Source organism: Cervus canadensis, chromosome 3 (assembly GCF_019320065.1).
Source record: "Cervus canadensis isolate Bull #8, Minnesota chromosome 3, ASM1932006v1, whole genome shotgun sequence".
Lineage (NCBI taxonomy): Eukaryota > Metazoa > Chordata > Mammalia > Artiodactyla > Cervidae > Cervus > Cervus canadensis.
In genome coordinates, this window is record NC_057388.1 from 112,426,362 (window position 1) to 112,444,455 (window position 18,094).

At 52.2% G+C, this 18,094-nt stretch overlaps 2 protein-coding genes across 6 annotated transcripts in view; both read left to right on the forward strand.

Annotated features, from left to right (window-relative positions):
* Positions 1 to 12,871, forward strand: part of ZNF862 (zinc finger protein 862) — a 32,749-nt gene extending 19,878 nt beyond the window's left edge. For 4 of the 5 annotated variants that reach the window (XR_006268666.1, XR_006268665.1, XR_006268667.1 and 1 more), the window contains exons 6-9: positions 5,883 to 5,987; positions 6,968 to 9,082; positions 10,696 to 11,613; positions 12,029 to 12,871. Coding sequence is in view for 1 of the 5 variants with exons in the window: in XM_043464053.1 (XP_043319988.1) it covers positions 5,883 to 5,987; positions 6,968 to 9,082; positions 10,696 to 10,883 (2,408 nt within the window). In the remaining 4 variants the exon portion in view is untranslated. Of the gene's footprint in view, positions 1 to 5,882; positions 5,988 to 6,967; positions 9,083 to 10,695 lie in introns of all 5 variants that reach the window. The other variant, XM_043464053.1, reaches the window with a different exon arrangement.
* Positions 12,872 to 12,970: 99 nt separating this feature from the next.
* ATP6V0E2 (ATPase H+ transporting V0 subunit e2) lies at positions 12,971 to 18,094 on the forward strand. Its single transcript, XM_043464054.1, has 4 exons — positions 12,971 to 13,196; positions 14,537 to 14,584; positions 15,954 to 16,068; positions 16,426 to 18,094. Exons 1-3 carry the CDS (start codon positions 13,015 to 13,017, stop codon positions 16,045 to 16,047), a joined length of 324 nt encoding a protein of 107 aa, XP_043319989.1. The 5' UTR covers positions 12,971 to 13,014; the 3' UTR covers positions 16,048 to 16,068; positions 16,426 to 18,094.

Here is an 18,094-nt window from a genome sequence, read left to right on the forward strand (position 1 = left end):
AGAAGATAAGGAAATAGAGTACTCAGACAATAAACCAACTAGACCTAATAGATATCTACTAGATATAACATTCTACCAAACGGTATCAGTATTCACATTCTTCTCATATGCACGTGAGGCATTTTGCAGGATAGATTACATTTGGTGGCAAATTAAGCCTCAATAGATTAAAAAAAAATAGATATCAAACAGTATCTTCTCCAAATATGATGGGATGAGGTTAGAAATCAATAACAACAACAACAACAAAAACTGGAAAATTCACAAAATTGTGGAAATTAAGCAACTTTAAACAGCCAATGGATTAAGGAAGAAAATCACAAGAAAAATTAGAAGATACTTAAAGATGAATGAAAACAAAAACAACATATCATTTTGACGTGGGACAGAATAAGTGGTGCTAAGGGGGATATTTATAGCCATAAATGCTTCCATTAAAAACAAGAAAAATCTTAAATCAACAACCTAACTTTACAACTTAAGGAACTAGAAAAAGAAGAATAAACTAGACCCAAAGCTAACGGAAGGAAGCAAATGATAAGAGTTAGAGCAGAGATAAATAGAAAATAGAAAAACAGTAGAGAAAAATCAGTGGAACCAAAAGTTGGTTCTTTGAAAAGATAACAAAATTGACAGACCTTTACCTACATAGACTAAGGCACAGGCAACAGAGAAGAAAATAGGCAAGTTGGGTTTTATGAAAACTAAAATTTTGTGCATCAAAAGACATATAAACCAGGGATTGTCCAGTGGTCCAGTGGTTAAGACTTTGTGCTCTCACTTTAGAGGGCCTGGGTTCAATCCCTGGTTGGGGAACTAAGATCCCACAAGCCATGTGGCATGGCTGGAAAAAGGAAAAAAAAAAAAAAAAAGACAAACCTAATACAAAGTCAGCACACACAATGGGAGAAAATATTAGCAAATCATATATCAGATAAGGGATTAATACCAGGCTGTACAGAGACCTCCTAAAACTCAACAGCAATAAACCTGATTTAAAATGGACACAGGACTTGAATAGGCATTTCTTCAAAGAAGATGTACAAATGGCCAGTAAGCACATGAAAAGATAATATCACTGATCATTAGGGAAACATAGATCAATGCTACAGTGAGATACCACCTCACACCCATTAGGATGGCTACTATTAAAAAAATAGAAAACAAGTACTGATGAAGTTGTGAAGAAATTAGAATCCTTATGCCTTGTTGGTGGGAATATAAAATGGTGCCGTCACTGTGGGAAACAATATGGCAGTTCCTCAAAGAACTAAAGATAGAATTATCGTGTGTGTGTGTGTGTGTGTGTGTGTGTGTGTGTCAGTTGCTCAGTTGTGTCTGACTCTGCAACTCCATGGACTGTAGCCCACCAGACTCCTCTGTCCAAGGGATTCTCCAGGCAAGAGTACTGGAGTGGGTTGCCATTTCCTTCTCAAAGAATTATCATACGATCCAGCAATTCTACTTCTGGGTACATATCCAAAATAATTGAAAGCAAGGTTTAAACAGAATAGCAGCAATATTTTCAGAATATTCTGAAAACAGAATAGCAGCATTATTCACAATAGCTAAAATGTGGAAGGAACCCAAATGTCCACGGATGGATGAATGGATGAGCAAATGTAATCTATACATATAATAGGATATTATTCAGCCTTGAAAAGGAAGGAAATTCTGACACATGTCAAAACATGGATGAACCTTGAGAACATTATGCTAGGTGAGATAAGCCAGTCACAAAAATGGCAAAAACTATGATTCTATTTACAATAAACTGAAAAAGTACTTAGAATGGTCAAATTCACAGAGATGGGGACTGGTGGTCCAGTGGTTAAGAATCCACCTTCCAATTTAACAGATGCAGGTTCGATGCCTGGTCAGGGATCTTAAGATTCCACCTGCCTCGGTGCAGCTAGGCCCATGGGTCAGTTTATGCCTTCAGTCTTTTCTAGGCCCGGGCTCCTGAGTAATCCCACAACTCCAGGAACTGCAGGTCATACGTCATTCCCATTAGGCAGAGGAAAGAAGCCCACTCCACTCTACCCTTCTCCATGGTAGTGTGGGGGACTCACAGTACACCTAACAGCTCTTTCCAGAAACGTCTCTAAAATCCAACTCCCTGACCTCTTCACGTCCAGTGTTCTGACTCCCTCTTAGTGGCGAAGCTTTGGGTTACAGCCCAGTGTTTCAGCCACTCTTTCCAAGTCGGGCTTCGGTGGTCTAGCTTTGGAATGGGGAAAGAGTTGGCCTCTGTTTTGAAGGGGCCTTTAAAACAGGCAAACAGAACCACACTTTAATATCCTGTTGCATATGTTTATTGCTATTCCTGATTTATTGATTTTAGATATTATCTATTGATTCCTACTGTGGAGGATGAAGATATGGCCCTCTTACATCACCCCAGACCCCCACTTCTCTTCCTTCCATCCTCTCAGAACAGGTATATCATACTTTTTTGGTTAATTCAATGTGAATTATTTGCCCAATAATGATTATGTATTATTTACTTTTCATCAAAGTGACATATGATGATGTTTCCTCTGCTATAGGATTTTTTCACCCCCAGGAATTGAAATTTTTTCTTATTTTTTATTTTGTTAGTTTTCTGTGCTATCACCACTTCTTCTCAAGTTCTCCATGGAATTATACAACTCCTCAAAGAGTTTCTTCCACATGATCGAACATCCTGTGACTTATCTCACTTTTTTTCTGGAGATGTCTATCACTGAGTCTTCCATCCCTCTGCTCTGCCTAAGCTAGTTATTCTTTAGGCCTGCTGCATATCTGTGGCCTTGGACTTTGTTTTGTCTCTCTTCTATTTCCCAGATCTATTGTTTCTTTTAGGTTTACATCTTCATTTTGTTGGAGCACATCCTTCAGTAACTTTCTAAGAAAGGGTTCATGGGAGGAAATATTTTAAAGAGTGTATATCTAAAAATACCCTTACTCTGCTCTCATAATTGATAACTTGGTTTGGGTATAGAGTTCCAGGTTGGAGATGATTATCTTCAGCATTTGAAAGCACTGCTTTTAGGTTTTACAGGTCCTGTTGAGAAGTCTAATTACACTTTTATTCCTAAATCTTTGATCACAGCCTGTTTTTCCACTCTTAAAGGATTTAAGATCTATCCCAGTGTTTTGAAGTACTTAGTGCTTAATGATAGAAATGTTTTTTCATCTTTTGTTCTAGGTATCTGGTGCCTCCCTTCCATGTGGAAACACACTTTCCAGTTTGAGGAAACATTTTTGTATTATTTCTTCCTTCCTATTTTCTCTTTTCTTTCTTCTGAGTCCTATTAGTTAGATATTAGACTTTCTAAATCGAGTCCCTGGTTTTTTTTTTATTTTTTACTTTTTCTCCTGTTTTCTGCTTCTGTATTTTTTTGTTTTACTTTCCTAGAGATTTCCTCCATTTTACTTTCTAACAATTAATTCTATTTAACTTTAAAAAATTTATTCTATCATATTTTTAATCTCAGAGTCTTTATTGCTCTTTTCATGGATAACTATCATGACTTTTCTTGGTGGGAATATTCTCCTTTTTAGGGGAGGGGTTGAAATTTTGTTTTGCTTCTATCTCTAGTTCCTTCCATTCTTTTTCCTTCTTGTTTCATGTTCACAGTTTGTCTTGGATAAATATCTTTAGGTTCATTCATATTTAAGAATAAAGCCTTAAAAACTGACTGGAATCTCTGTGTGCATGGCTGGGACTCAAGGGGTAGGTTATGAAAGGTTGTTGCTAAGCTGTGAAAGATGCTGGATTCTTGGCCTCCGGAGGAGAGGAATTCAGTCCAGGGCCAGTGACAAGGCTTGATTGCTCAGAGCTTTTGTGTCATAAAGTTTTATTAAAGTATAAAAGAGATAGAGAAAGCTTCTGACATAGACATCAGAAGGGGGCAGAAAGAGTGCCCACCTGCTAGTCTTTTGCAAGCTGTTTCATGTCTGTTAGAAAGCTATTAATCAGATAAGTGAGACACCTCAAGGCTGAGGGAGTTTCACCAGGCTCCTCTCCCACAATATGCATTTTTGAGATAGGATGGCCCTCAGCCATAAAACAATTGATATGAAATCAGCCCAAGGTTTGGGAAAAGAAAAAAAGTTAGTCTTAGGTGGAGCCATTTTGAAGAAAGGCAAATTCCAAAGCAAATATATAGTTTCATTAACATAGCGTAAGATAAATATTTCCATAAGAAAAACACATTGGTTAGCTCAAGGTTTGAGAAAAGTTAAGTTCAGGTGGAACCAGGTGTAGTCATGGCAACACAGAATTTTAAGAGACACCTCCTTTTAATTTTGTATAGAGAAGGAAAAAAATCTGACCCTTGTAGTTTGTTTCCTCCTGCCGCTGAAGGGAGGGAGAAGAAATGTCTGACACTTGCAGCCTATTTCCTCTATTTGGAGACCCCTGGCCTTCCTGCCTGTTACCCTCTTAGTTACATTCACTGTAGGGTGACCATATGTGCACCTGGATGTTTCATTGAAACACCTGCCAGAGTCTGGATCCGTAGGTATTTTTGTGAAGGGGGCTGGGGAGGGGCAGTTCTGTTTCTCTAAAGAAAACCTGTAGTCTCCCGCTTAGCTGTAGGCTGAGCTGGTGTTCCTGGAGCCCAGGAATACAACTTCTGGTCTGTAGGCTGTCTTCATCTATTTGCATTGCAGTGCCTCTCCTTCATCTTTCACTCACCCCAGCAACCCAGGGCCTAGAACCTTTCTGGTTGAGTTTTTCTGTGGACTAATCTCTCTTCTCCTCCTCGAGGCAGGGTGGTGGTATTTTCCGGGTTCCTGGAATGGGTGAGAGGACCTGGGCTTGAACAGGTCTCTTCTTGCCCGCCACCTTCTGCCACACCTGGTGCCTCCAGGTCCTGGCTTTTGTGGGGACTCTGAGGTCAGCCCCACTTCTTTCTTCCTGTTACCTCCTCTGCTGGCGTTTGGTGTTCAGCTGTTAGTTCTTCCATCTTTCCTTCTAAAGATGTATTAACATTTCTAGTGCAGTGTTTCTCTTGGGCTTATGCTCCTTTTTACTGTTATTATTCCTTTGCCCTCATTTAAGAGATGTTTGAAGAAGGACATGTTTTCAGTCTACCACAGATTAATAATTTATTATATTTTCATTAGTAGTAATATGTGGGTACACACACACACACACAAACATATAAATATATCCCAATGATCCAAAGATAAATAGTGAAAATAATCTCCCTTTTACCTTGTCCTTCAGTCCCTCCATAGAAGTGCCCATAGTTACCAGTTGCTTGCATATGTCTTTCCAAAAAAAGTTTATATACCCATTCACATTGATACATAAAAAGCATGTAAGTAAGGATGAATGGATTTTATTTTAAATCAAGAAAGCAATTTTTTTCACATATCCCTGAAGAATATTCATGTTTCCAGTAAAGGGCAGTGCTTAACCCACAGACATGAAGTCCATTGCCAGTGTAGACACAGCATTAGGGGCCTTTCAGATGCCCTGTGAAGTAGCCACCTGCACCAAGGCCAGCCATGGGTGTTGCTGAGAAGCATGTGCATGGGACACTTGTTGGTGACCCTCTCCCACTTCTTCTGTGACTTTATCATCCCTGTCTTCTTTACTTTTGGCCTCTGTATTTCTTCCTGTTTTCACCCTTTCTCCTCTAGATGTGTTTAGTGGACTCATGGCTTCCGTGTCTGGCCCATGGAGCTAAGGGATGCCCCTAATCTGGCTGCCTTTTTGGGTTTTAAGAATCAGTCAGCACCCCAGACAGGTATGCTTTCATTGCGCCCCTAGTTGAATAGATTTTATCAGGAAATACAGCCGAGGCCTCCCTGGGTCTTTCCAGTGGGTTGCTTGACTTGGTAGTCCAGGGCCGTGATGTCACTGTGACTCTTTGTCTCCGCAACAGGGCCTGCTGCTTCCAAACCAGACCTGATCTCAAAACTGGAGCGGAGAGCTGCACCCTGGATCAAGGACCCACACGGGCCAAAGTGGGGGAAAGGCCGTCCTCCAGGTGGGTCTTGACCTGCCGAGTGCTGATGGGTCTGTCCAGGGGCCAGGCAACTACAGCATGTCACGCAGTGTTAGTTCAGCCACACTCGCATGAATCTGCTGTGCATGGGGCCCTATGTTAGGCCCTGGGTAGAATAACATGAATACGAAACTAACCCTGCCTTCAGAGCATAAAACAGTCTGAGCAACTGGGACTGTTTGGAAAAAGTAAGGAGCTTTGATGAGTGGAAGTGAAACCGGGATGGTGTGGTAGAGCTGATGGGGGAGATACATGGTGGACACTGGTCACCAGGAGCCATGTGACCCACAGGCCATGCGCCTTGCCTCCCTCCCCCCGCTCCTCTGGCATTTAGCGACAACATGGCTGGTCTGTGGGAGTCAGCAGTTTTGCATATGTCCATCAGTAACTTATTAGCCCCTAGCTACTGTGTATACCTCTGTGCCCCCTTTGTATCTCAGGCTAATAAGACTTATGGATGTTTACCCTCATTTCTTTATGGTGCCTCGAAAGAGGATTAAGACCATCCAACAGCATCTACAGCCAAGGTGGTTAATTAAGCTTATGAGCATCTGATGTCACATGACCCCAGGGTAACTGTGTGGGTAGACGGGGCGGCTGGCTGAAGCAACCATGAGGATTAGCACATAACCCGTGGGGAGCCAGACTGACTTTCAGAGAAAATAATGGGAAAGGGTTTCAAGAGAAGCCACTCCTGGGAAGATCCCCTGGAGAAGGGAACAGCTACCCACTCCAGTATTCTAGCCTGGAGAATTCCATGCACTGTATAGTCCATGCGGTCACAAAGAGTCCAACACGACTGAGCAACTTTCACTTTTCACTTTCTGATTTCTAGAAAGGTGGAGCCCATCCATCTCCTCTGCTTTGCATAAGGGGTACTTACTGAATTGGGTTGTCTTAGCTGATAGGGGGCTGCAGAGTCCTGGGCAGCAAAACCAAGCACAGTCTGATTTGCCCCAAAGGGAAAAAGAAGACAGTGGCCATTAGAGACGCGCACACACAGGCCTCGACTGTAGAGTCCACATGGCTTCCAGTTCCTTCTGTGGAAACGTGTACCTCCTACTGCAGGCCCCACCTTTGTGGAGTGGAAGCAGATGGACAGGCGAAAATCAAGAGGACTTACAGACCCCGCTCAATTCAAAGGTCGTGGTTTGGGCAGTTTCCATGGTTAGTGATCGACCCCAAAGAGACCAAGCTCTTCTGCTCAGCTTGCAAAGAAAGGCCTAGTCTCCATGACAGATCATCCCGGCTGGTCCGCGGTTACACGGGCCCTTTCAAAGTGGAGACTTTAAAGTACCACGAAGTCAGCAAAGCACACAAGCTCTGTGTCAACACCGTGGAAGTCAGGGAGGATGCCCCGCAGGCCGCCCTGGTCCCCGAGATCTCCAGTGACCTGATGGCCAACATGGAGCACTTTTTCCACGCTGCCTACTCAATCGCGTACCACTCAAGGCCCCTGAACGACTTCGAGAAGATCCTGCAACTCCTCCAGAGCACGGGGACCATGATTTTGGGCAAGTACCGAAACCGTACCGCCTGCACTCAGTTCATCAAGTACATCTCTGAAACTCTGAAGAGGGAGATCCTGGAGGACGTGCGCAACTCCCCGTGCATCAGCGTGCTGCTGGACAGCGCCACGGATGCCTCCGACCAGTCGTGCGTGGGCATCTACCTCCGCTACTTGAAGGGGACGGAGACGAAGGAGTCCTACCTCACGCTGGCCCCCCTCCACAGCGAGACGGCGGATGGGTACTTTGAGACCATCATCTCGGCCCTGGACGAGCTGGACATCCCCTTCCGGAAGCCGGGCTGGGTGGTGGGCCTGGGAACCGACGGCTCCGCCCCGCTGCGCTGCGGGGGAGGCCTGGTGGAGAAGCTGCAGGAGATCTTGCCCCGGCTTCTGCCGGTGCACTGCGTGGCCCACCGGCTCCCCCTGGCCGTGGTCGACGCCTGCGGGGGCATCGACCTGGTCAAGAAGTGTGACCGGCACATCCGAACCGTCTTCAAGTTCTACCAGTCCTCAAATAAGAGGCTGAACGAGCTGCAGGAAGGCGCGGCTCCCCTGGAGCAGGAAATGGTCCGCCTGAAGGACCTGAACGCGGTCAGGTGGGTGACCAGCGAGAGCCGCACTCTGAAGGCACTCACCCTGAGCTGGCCCGCCTTGGCCAGGCATCTCCAGAGCGTGGCGGACGCGGGGGGCCAGGTTGGACACAGGGCCCAGGGCGTGCTGAAGCTGATGAAGGGCTTCCATTTCCTCAAGTTCTGCCACTTCCTCTTGGACTTCCTGAGCATCTACCGGCCTCTGTCCGAGGTGTGCCAGAAGGAGATGGTGCTGATCACCGAGGTGAACGCCACGCTGGGGCGGGCCTACGTGGCATTGGAGACCCTCCGCCACCGGGCAGGCCCCAAAGAGGAAGAGTTCAATGCCCGCTTCAGGGACGGGCGGCTCCATGGCATCGTGCTGGACAGGACTGAGACGGCAGAACAGCGGTTCCAGGCAGACAGGGAGAGAGTGGTCCTGACGGGGATCGAATACCTCCAGCGGAGGTTTGACCCCGACCATGCCCCGCAGCTCAGGAGCATGGCGGTGTTTGACACCAAGGCCTGGCCGAGCGGGGTGGCCCTGGCCAGTTTTGGGAATGACGACATCCTGGCCCTGGCCAGGTATTTTGAGCTCTCACTGCCCCCAGGATACAGAGAGGAGGCGCTGCTGGAGGAGTGGCTGGGCCTGAAGGACGTGGCCCAGAACCTGCCGTTCTCCATGCTGTGTGAGCATGCACTGGCCCAGCACCACTGCTTCCCCCTGCTCAGCCGGCTCATGGCCCTGGTGGTCTGCGTGCCCGTCTCCACCTCCTGCTGTGAGCGCGGATTCAGTGCCATGAACCGGATCAGGACCGACGAGAGGACCAAGCTCTCCAACGAGGTGATCAACATGCTCATGATGACGGCCGTGAATGGTGTGGCGGTCACAGAGTACGACCCCCAGCCCGCCATCCAGCACTGGTACCTGACCTCCTCAGGCCGGCGGTTCAGCCACGTCTACACCTGTGCCCCAGTGCCGCCCCGCTCCCAGGCAAGTAAGTACGCACGGCAGAGCTCCTAGATGCGGGGATGTCAAAGAGCAGAACCTCAGCTTCCCAGCCCCGCCCTGAGCTCAGAGCCTGGTAGAGTGCGCTCAAGTCAGCCATCACCACAGGCTTGCTCTAAGGGGTCACGTGCTCAACTCTTTGCTAGACGGGTGGGTGCTCAGGACAGGACACCTTTCTCATTCAGCTCGACAGGCTGGGCGCCCACACTGCAGGCCGCAGGGCCCAGCGCTTAGAGCGGGAAGTTCCAGAGCGAGGCTGCCCAGGTTCAAGTTCTAGTCCTGCTGCTAACTAGCACGTGACCTCGGGCAACTTAATCTCTGTACTTTGGTTTTTCATCTTTAAAGTGAATTAATAACTCTGGGAGATGGTAAGGGACAGGGAAGCCTAGTGTGCTGCAGTCCACAGGGTTGTGAAGAGTCGTATACAACTTGGTGACTGAACAACAACAAAAGCGCTTAGAACAGTGTCTGGTGAGTAGTGCCCATGGTGTTCTTTAAAGGTTCAGATCATGACCAGGAATAACTCGAGGACTGGACGAGTGAGGGCAGGGGCAAGACCTTGTCCTGGGCTGTGGGGACCCTGCTTGCAGCAGGAAGAGGTCAGTGCAGCTCAGAGGGGCCGTGAGGACCGTGCTGCGTGGAGGAGAAGGTTAGGAGTGTCAGGCAGGGGAGGGGTCCATGAGGAGAGCCTCTCAACTCGCCTGGAGGGCTGGGCCGGGACTAGGTTTGAGGGGAAGTGATATTATCCTGGAGGCCGAGTTACTGAAAGTCTTAAGAAATTTTCCTCTTTTCAAGTAGTCACTGAACAGAGAACAGAGCTTCTCCAGGCTGTGCACGGGTCTCCGTCCTGTTGTTTCCACTCTCATGCTGTCTCGGGGTCCGCAGTCATCAGTAGTGGACTGGCCTCAGGGTCGACAGAGGCTCCGTGGGAAGCAGGGTGGCCCTGGGCCTGCAGCTGGGCCGTGGGTGCAGGGAGGTGGGTGGTAGAAGTGGAGAGAAGGAAAGAGGGTGATTCTGAGGTAGGGTCCTTCACCCAGCATCTGTTGAAGGAGTTACTCTTTGAGCCTGGCCCCTGGGGGTGGAGGAGAAGATGCCTTCGGCCGTGCCCTTCTGCAGGTTGTAATCACAGGGCGATGGGACTGTACCTCTGAAGCAAACAGAGAACCCAGCCAGATTTTATATAACAAAGCCTTCCTCCCCAGGCAGTTTCTCAGCCTCAGCACTGTGGACATTCGGGGCCAGAGAGTTCTTCGTTGTGGGGGCCTGTCCTGCGCTCGGCCAACTCTGGCCTTGCCCACTACACACCCACTGGTTCCCAACAGCACCTTCCTGGTTGTAGCAATTGGAAACATCTCCCTTCCAGACTCTGCCCAGGGTCCCCGGGGGGCAGAATTGCCCCATGAGCTCCGTGGCCCTCGGGTGGAAGAGTCCGCAGAGTATGACTTGCTCGAGCCCCGGAGAGCAGTCCTCGTCTGCCTCCGGTCTGTTCTGCCAGGGGTTATGCACCTAGCCTCCCTCAGGCGCAGCTGGATGTGGGGGGATGGATTATCACCTGACCTGTCCTCTCTGGCTCACTGTGCCTTCTCTTTCCTCCCACACGAGGGGCAGGACTCAGGAAGAAGACTGGCACGTTCTGCACAGAGGAGCCCGCCGCCCAGAAGCTGCCCGGCCCATCCTGCAGGGAACCGGTGGACGTCCTGACGGCCTGCGTCCTGGAGCCTGCTGAGAGGCTCCCGTGTCCCCTCCCTGGCCAGGAGGCCCCGGGCTGTCCTGCCAAAGCGCTCCTGTAGGAGCAGGAATCCAAGGGGTTCATTCCTTGGAGCCCCCTTGCTGCCCTGGCCCTGTGAACGTGGTGACAGGCCCTGGGATTCGAGGCTGCTGAGTCTTCGTTGGGTGGGACTCTAAGCACTGGGAGGCGGGCAGTGACAAGGCAGTTAAAGCCACACCCCATGGAGGCAGGGGGTCAGGAAGCCATGGCCTGTTTCCTGGGGCCCTTCTCCGGGCCCAGGGGACCTCCCAGCACTTAAATATGTAGACACGTTCTATCTCAAGCTCACTTTCAAGGTGCTTCAGCATGTAATCCCATTATGAAATCCCCAGCTTCTGGTGGCAAGAGGACTTTTCTGAAGTGGGAATGACAGCTGGGGGAAGGGGCTTGAAGGAGCACTCCGGCCCCTGGGTAGTTGGGGAGCATCCAGGGGGCCGCACACAGTGAATGGGTGGGGAGGCACGAGGTGAGGGCAGAGGGTGAGCAGGACTGGGGCCGGCCTGGCTCCGGGCTGTGTCCCTCTGGCTGTGCAGCAGAAGCAGGGAAGCCTTGACCTCACACAGGAGACTCCCCTCAGAGGCTGTCTCTGCCTCGTCGCGGGGCCTGCCTCTAGGATGCAGCAAGCAGAACCCCTGCACCCTGAGCAGCCAACAGCTCCTAGACGGGAGGAGTGGCTCCCTGGAGGGGCCCAGCGCTTCCCACCAGTCCAGCCCCTGGGTCATGCCGAGCCCTGGATTTCTCCGGAGCAGAGGGTAAGGACGAGTTTGCACTTGGGGGGCTTGGGATCCAGCCCCAGGTCTGCTGCAGGCAGTGGGTCAACCATGATGGCCCCCTTCCTGTCTCCTGTGCCTTTGCGTGCTTCTCTGTGAAACGGCAGCAGAGAAGCCAAGTGCCTGTTAGTGCCCGGCTGCCGTGGGACTGCTGGCTGACAGCTCCTCTGCAGGCAGAGACGGGCCTCGGGAGGCAGGGTGGACTTGGCTGTCATCAGCTCTTGTCCCTCTCCTTTGCCACTGACGTCCTTATTGTGGGAGGAGGTGCCCTCAGCATAATGGTCTAGCCCATTCTTTCCAGAGGTGCTCTGGGGACCGGTCTGGGAATCAGTAGGGGTGTTGGTTTAAATGTTTCAATGCAAACCCACCTGATCAGGTCCCCGGGACTTTCCTGCAGGCCCCCCAGGAACGTCGTGGGCTCACTCAAGCCTGAGAAGACCACCCTGGCGGCCCAGAGGGTGTCCCACACGATTTGGTTCCCCTTGCCTCTCGCCATCTCCCCTTCCACCCGGAAGTAAGGCATGTTTCCTTCCAGGGCAGCTGCCCTGGGGAGGCCTAGGCTGCTTGTCTAGCCGAGGATGATGTGGTGTCTGCCTCCTGCCTTCCTTCCCACAGGTGGGAAACCAGGGGAGCTTGGAGGGAAGGCTTCTGCCTTTCTCTGGCTTTAGATGGGCAGGAAGTAGTGCTGCTTGCCCAGGCTGGCCTCTGCGTTTGTTTCAAGAGTCTGGCAGCCTTTCAGACCCCAGGGCCTGGAGACCCCACTGTTGGAAAGCCTGCTGACTTTTGCCTGGAGAAAACAAGCTGAAGGCCGCTGGGAATGGGAGGAGCGAGCTCTCTGCCTTTGGCCAGAGTCCTACCCCTACTTCCACCCTCGTTCCCCACCTGTGGTCTCCATTGCGATGCCCAAAGTGCTGACAAGCTCAGTAACCAGCAGTGTAACCGACAACGTGAGTTCAATAGCCATAGAGACCAGGCAGGAGGCGGGGATCCTGCCCCCTCCCTAGCCAAACACGGAGGAGGGCTACTCCTCCAGACCTTTTGCTTCCCTCAAACCCAGGTTCAGTTCCTAGGGTGCTAAGTACCTAAGGACCCGGTGATGATGGGCCTGTTCCCTCCATCCAGGAGTCTGTCTGCCGAGGTCCACTTCTCTGGTTTCAAAGACGTGCAAAATACGGTTTAAGAAAACCATGTTCGATTCTCAACCTTTTGCTATCTGAATAAAGCAGAGCTTTTCCCCATATATGCCTCTGTCCCGTAAATCCTGTAGGAAACCGGCGGGGCGGGTCAAGTCAAAGTCGGCCTCCGCCCCGAGTGTCGAGCTGCCGCGCATGCGCGAGCCGGGCGGCCGAACGCTAGCCCCCGGGACGGCGGGTCCTGCTGCGCATGCTCGGCGGCCCCTGCCCGCCGCGACAGGTACCCAGCAGAGCATCCGCAGCTCTGACCCGCATCCCGCGCCTGGCCATGACGGCGCACTCCTTCGCCCTCCCGGTCGTCATCTTCACCACGTTCTGGGGCCTCATCGGCATCGCCGGGCCCTGGTTCGTGCCCAAAGGACCCAACCGCGGGTAAGGATCGCGCGCGGCCCAGCCTACCCGGGGACCCTTCTGCGCCTGGGCCCACCCCTCCTCCGGGCGTCGGGGCCAAAGGGCAGAGAAGGTCGTGCTGTAGAAAGGAGGAGACAGCTACGCCCGCGCCGCCCCCTGCCCCCCCCGCGCCCTGCGGGGCGGGGAGGGGGGTAAAGTCTGTGGCGAGCCACTGATGCAGCTTGTCCACGCCTGCCCAGCTGTGACCTTGAGTGTCCGTCACCCCTTCAAGCCTCACTTTCTTATTGGGTCACTGGGGGCGATGATGACGCCTACCTTTTAAGGCTGCTCTGAGGATTACACAAAATAATGTATATAAAACTTAGTGCATGGCACATACTGTATGGAATAATTTTCAGCCAGTGTCATTATTTCTTGGGGACCCCCAGCAGGTTTCTATACCTGTTGCACCACTCACCGGTTTCTGCTTCATAGTCTTTTCAGCAGTGACGGGCCCACCCACACCCTTTCATGACAACTTCCTCAAGGTGGAAGACTGTCTTTTCACCACTGTAGACCCCAGTGGCCAGCTTGGGACTGGCCCATGGTGCTTGGTAATGTTGAGAGAATGGATCAGGTGCTGGTGTCTCTGGCACCAACCTCAAGTGCTTTAGAGCACATAGGACCTGGTTTGGGTTAGGGCTAGCTTCAGCTGAAGGCTGCATATGGGTGTTGCCTCTGTTTTTCAAAATTCTCAGGGCCGAGGTCCCATGGCCTCACTTTGTAAACCGTTTTAGTCCCTCAACTCTCCTACACACTTTGGTGAGTTTTTTCTTCTAACTGAAGTCTCTCCTGCTGCATTTAAAGCCTCTGTCTCCAGTCTTGGCGTGGACTCAAGGCAACCAGTCCCTATTCTCAGTGTAACTGCTCACTCTGCCTCAGAGATGACCCTTGTTCTCCTTGCTTCTTGCTCTGTCTTCTGGTCTTCTGCCTTCCTTCCCTTTGCCCAGTGAATTTTGGATCCCAGAGACCACTCCATGGTGGGTGGCTGCAAGTGCAGCTGTGTGCAGTGTCTTTCTCCAACACGACTGCTCTAAGATGGAGAAACAGTGGGTGATGTAGAAGGAGATAGGTGAAGGGAAAGATTCATAATGTAAGTTGGATGTGGTCGAGGTTGACCTCCCCAAGAGGTGACACTTGGAGTTTTTCTTTTCCATTTAGCAATTCTTATCCAAGTAGATCTCAGCCTTCTTGTGTTCAGGAGGCATCAAGAAGGCCAGAGGGAAAGGGGTTGGCACCAGGAGCTCTTTCTCTGGCCTTGGCCAGGCCTTCTGAGGGTGCTGCTTCCATCCATCCTGACCTGACATCCTCTTCCGTTGCAGAGTGATCATCACCATGCTGGTGGCCACCGCTGTCTGCTGTTACCTCTTGTAAGTACTGCTCTCCCAACTCCTAGTCCGCGGGGGCCCTTGTCCTCCCTTCTTTCCTCATCTCCCAGCCCTGCTGTCACCTCTGTCCTGGTACTGACACATTCAGCTCTTGAAAGGCTGAGTCTGTAAACCGCAGAAGAGGAGGGATTTGGAGTGGCAAAGAGAGCAACGGGCTGGAGTTATGAACTCTGGGCTCTGGTTCTGAATGTATCATCTGGACAAGCTCTGCCATGTCCATGGGCTGCGGTGTCTCATCTGTGACACGAGTGAGTGGGGCCCGCTTGGTGCCTGTTGTTCCCGATGGGCACAGAATCCCCTGGAGAGATTTGTTAAAACACAAGCTTCAGGGTTCCACCTTGGACTCACTACATCACAGTTCTCACAGTCTGCACGTGGGAATCTGTATTTTTTTTTTTTTTTAATTTATTTATTTGTCTGCATCAGGTCTTAGTTGCAGCACACAGGGTCTTTCGTTGTGGTGCGAGGGGCTTAGTTGCCCCACATGTGGGATCTTAGTTCCCCAACCAGGGACTGAACTCACATCCCTAGCATTGGAAGGCAGATTCTTAACCACTGGACCACCAGGGAAGTCCCTCCAGGAATCTGTATTTTTAATGCATGCCCCTGGGTGCTTTGATGCTGACCATTTAGAACCACTGGATGAGTGGTCTTCAAACTTGGAAAAGTAAGTAAGTATAGAATACTGTTCTATATTCCAAGTCCTGGAATACAGAACACATACCAAGAGATGCGGGTGCCTGGACCATGTGAGGGAGTCAATTTCCAGGTCCTTAGGGTCTAGGTGTTCTCCTTCTATAAGTGCCTTTCATGGTAGCCCCTCCCCTTTTACAAAAGAGACACCCTGCCTTTGCTCCCCAGTCCTCCTATGTCAGCCTGCTCCATGTTTAAATCTCCCTGGCTGCCAAACGGAGGAATAAGTCCAGGCTCAGGTTTTGAGGGAGGCCTCTCTCAGGAGCAGTTGGTGGTGGCGGTTTAGTCGCTCAGTCGTGTCCGACTCTTGCAGCCCCATGGACTGTAGACCGCCAGGCTCCTCTGTCCTTGGGATTCTCCAGGCAGTTAAGCCATCTTAAGTCAGAATGGCTTCCCTCTGTGCCCCTGGGGGCCGTCTTACCTCTTCTCTAATCCCCTCGAGTCCAGCCCCAACACAGGGATCTTATAAATCTACAAAACAACAAGTCAAACCAAACCCAAACCCACGCGCCCAGACTGAGCTGGCTGCAGTGTGGATGTCTCCGAGGGACCCTTCCCGCTGGAACTCAGACCCTCCATGCGCTGGGGGGGTCATGGCGTGGTGCACGGCGGAGTTCCTGGTGCCCCGGGCTCACCCGCGCTGTGCTGTCCTTGGCAGCTGGCTCATCGCCATCTTGGCCCAGCTGAACCCCCTGTTTGGGCCCCAGCTGAAGAATGAGACCATCTGGTACGTGCGCTTCCTGTGGGAGTGACTGTCGCCTCCGTGGCCCCAGGTACTGCCGGGCGGGTGGGCAGGGATGGGGAGGACGAGGTCAGGCAGGGTTGCAGGACTTTGCGTGTGGACGCAGGTGTTCATTTATTAAGAAGAACAATCCCCTGAGCACCGGCTCCACGCCCCCGCCCTGGTCCCCCCACGCTGTGCTGCGCGGCACAGACAGAAGATTAGGGTCCTGGGGGGAGCACGTGGGCCCAGCCTCGCTGGTGGGTTTGCAGACCCCGCCCCCAGGAGGCAGAGGAACCTGTTGGGAGGGCGGGCTCAGGGGTCGCGGTGAGCCGGGGCTCCCCAGGGCGGGGCTGGGGGCGGGGTCTCCACCGCGAGGCCGTGACCCTGCCGCGTGATGTGCTTTCAGGTGCCCCCGCTGTCCGGATGACCGTGGCTCCACTGTCCCTGATGACCCTTTTGTCACCGTTGCCCCCCTCCGCCCCCCCAGCTGTGTCCGGTCCCTCTGGGCCCCCTCCCCCAAGGCCTGCCGGGTTCTGGAAAGTCCCGCCTTCCCCAGCTCAGGAAGGCCGAGCTCAGAGCCAGCCAGAGCGGGAGGTGTCCAGCCCTCAGGTTCCCTCTGCCCGCTCCTCCCCGCGTAGGTCCTGGCCGGGAGCTGACGAGGGTGGGGGCTGCCTTGTACGGCTAGGGCCGGCCGCGGCGTCCGGGGGAGGAGGGCTTGGAGCCAAGAAGCTCCGAGGCTGAAGAGGAAGCCCTGGGGAGGTGGCCAGCCCTGCCCCGCCCGACTCAGTGACCCCGGAGCGTCTGCCCGCGTGAGGGTCACCTGCAAGAGAGGCCGTGGCGAAGACCCCTTCTGGGAGTTCTCCTTTAATTTTCTGACGCGCTTCGATGTGAAATTTCTGGAAACGCTGACATAACCGACAAACATTCACACACAAAAAGCGCCATAGTAATTTGGATCAAGATTGAAAAGCTGTGTGTTGAGAATCCTTTATCGTCTGAGTCACCCAAAGGGGCTCGGGAAGTAGTATCTTCTCCCAATATCCTCTCCCCCGCTTCCTGCCCGACCTGGGCCTCCCTGTCCAGGATTGGGCTCCCTCCCTTCCCAGGGGCTCAGCCTGAAGCAGCTCCACACCCCACCCCAGGCCTAGACTCCCCATGAGGGGAGGATTTCTGAGCCCCTCGAAGCTGCACTTAGGTCCTTTGGACGGAGGGAGGGCGAAGACAGACAGGTGTGAGTGAGGTGTGGGTGGCGCGGTGGGCCCTGAGTACTGTCTGTGGGTGTGGGCTGGGGAGCCCCTGGCCTGGTGAGGACCAGAGTCAGAGCTTGGGGGCATTGGACCATTGGGGCCTGGGGCCCCAGCCCATGCCCTCACTTCCCCCAGCAGAGTTGGGGCAGAGACCTGGCAGTCCCAGAGCTGATTCAAGTCCCCTGACTCCACTCTGCCATGTTGCCTCCCCAGGGAGGGGGAAGCCAGTCTCTTGTCTTTATTGACTACTTATTTGATTGGCATTCTGTTCAGCGGGCATCATGTTTGGCGCAGTGGCGGAGTGTGGCACTTCTGCCCTGGGTTTCTTGGTTCGAGGCTCGGCCTGTTGCTCAGATGGGGGCCTGCCTTTGATGTTGCTCCAGCCTCTTTCCTGCTCCCTTCCTGTGCTGACCTCAGCGGCCCCCTTGGAGTGGGGGCGCTGAGTCTCATGGCCATGTCTAGTGAGTAATGAGTGAAAGGTGGGGAAATTCCTGTCTGAGGGCAAAGTCCTGGCTGAGGCCACGTTTGCTGCCTGCCGCACCCCTGCCCACCTGCTTCCCGTGTCCTCGGTGGGTGGATTTGAGGGGCAGGAAAGGGGAGTGGCAGCTGCGTGGACCTGCAGCCCTGGAGTGTGGACACGAAGGCCTACGTTTTCCTGAGACCTGGGAGCGAGTGCGGCTTCCAGATTCTGCCCAGAACCAAGCCTGGCAGGAGGAGGAATACGGAGGACTCATTCAAGTGGAACTTTGCCCACCTCCCCGCTGTGATTACAGAGAGTGCACGGCCCCTGGGGCTCTGCAATAAAGCCAGTCCCTAACTTGCAAAGCA

Bases quoted from the DNA above. Each gene is read 5' to 3' on its own strand.
- ATP6V0E2 (XM_043464054.1), top strand. From the start codon at position 13,015: ATGCTCGGCGGCCCCTGCCCGCCGCGACAGGTACCCAGCAGAGCATCC. The intron at 13,197-14,536 runs GTAAGGATCGCG...CTTCCGTTGCAG, and splicing joins CCCAAAGGACCCAACCGCGG to AGTGATCATCACCATGCTGG. The intron at 14,585-15,953 runs GTAAGTACTGCT...TGTCCTTGGCAG, and splicing joins GCTGTCTGCTGTTACCTCTT to CTGGCTCATCGCCATCTTGG.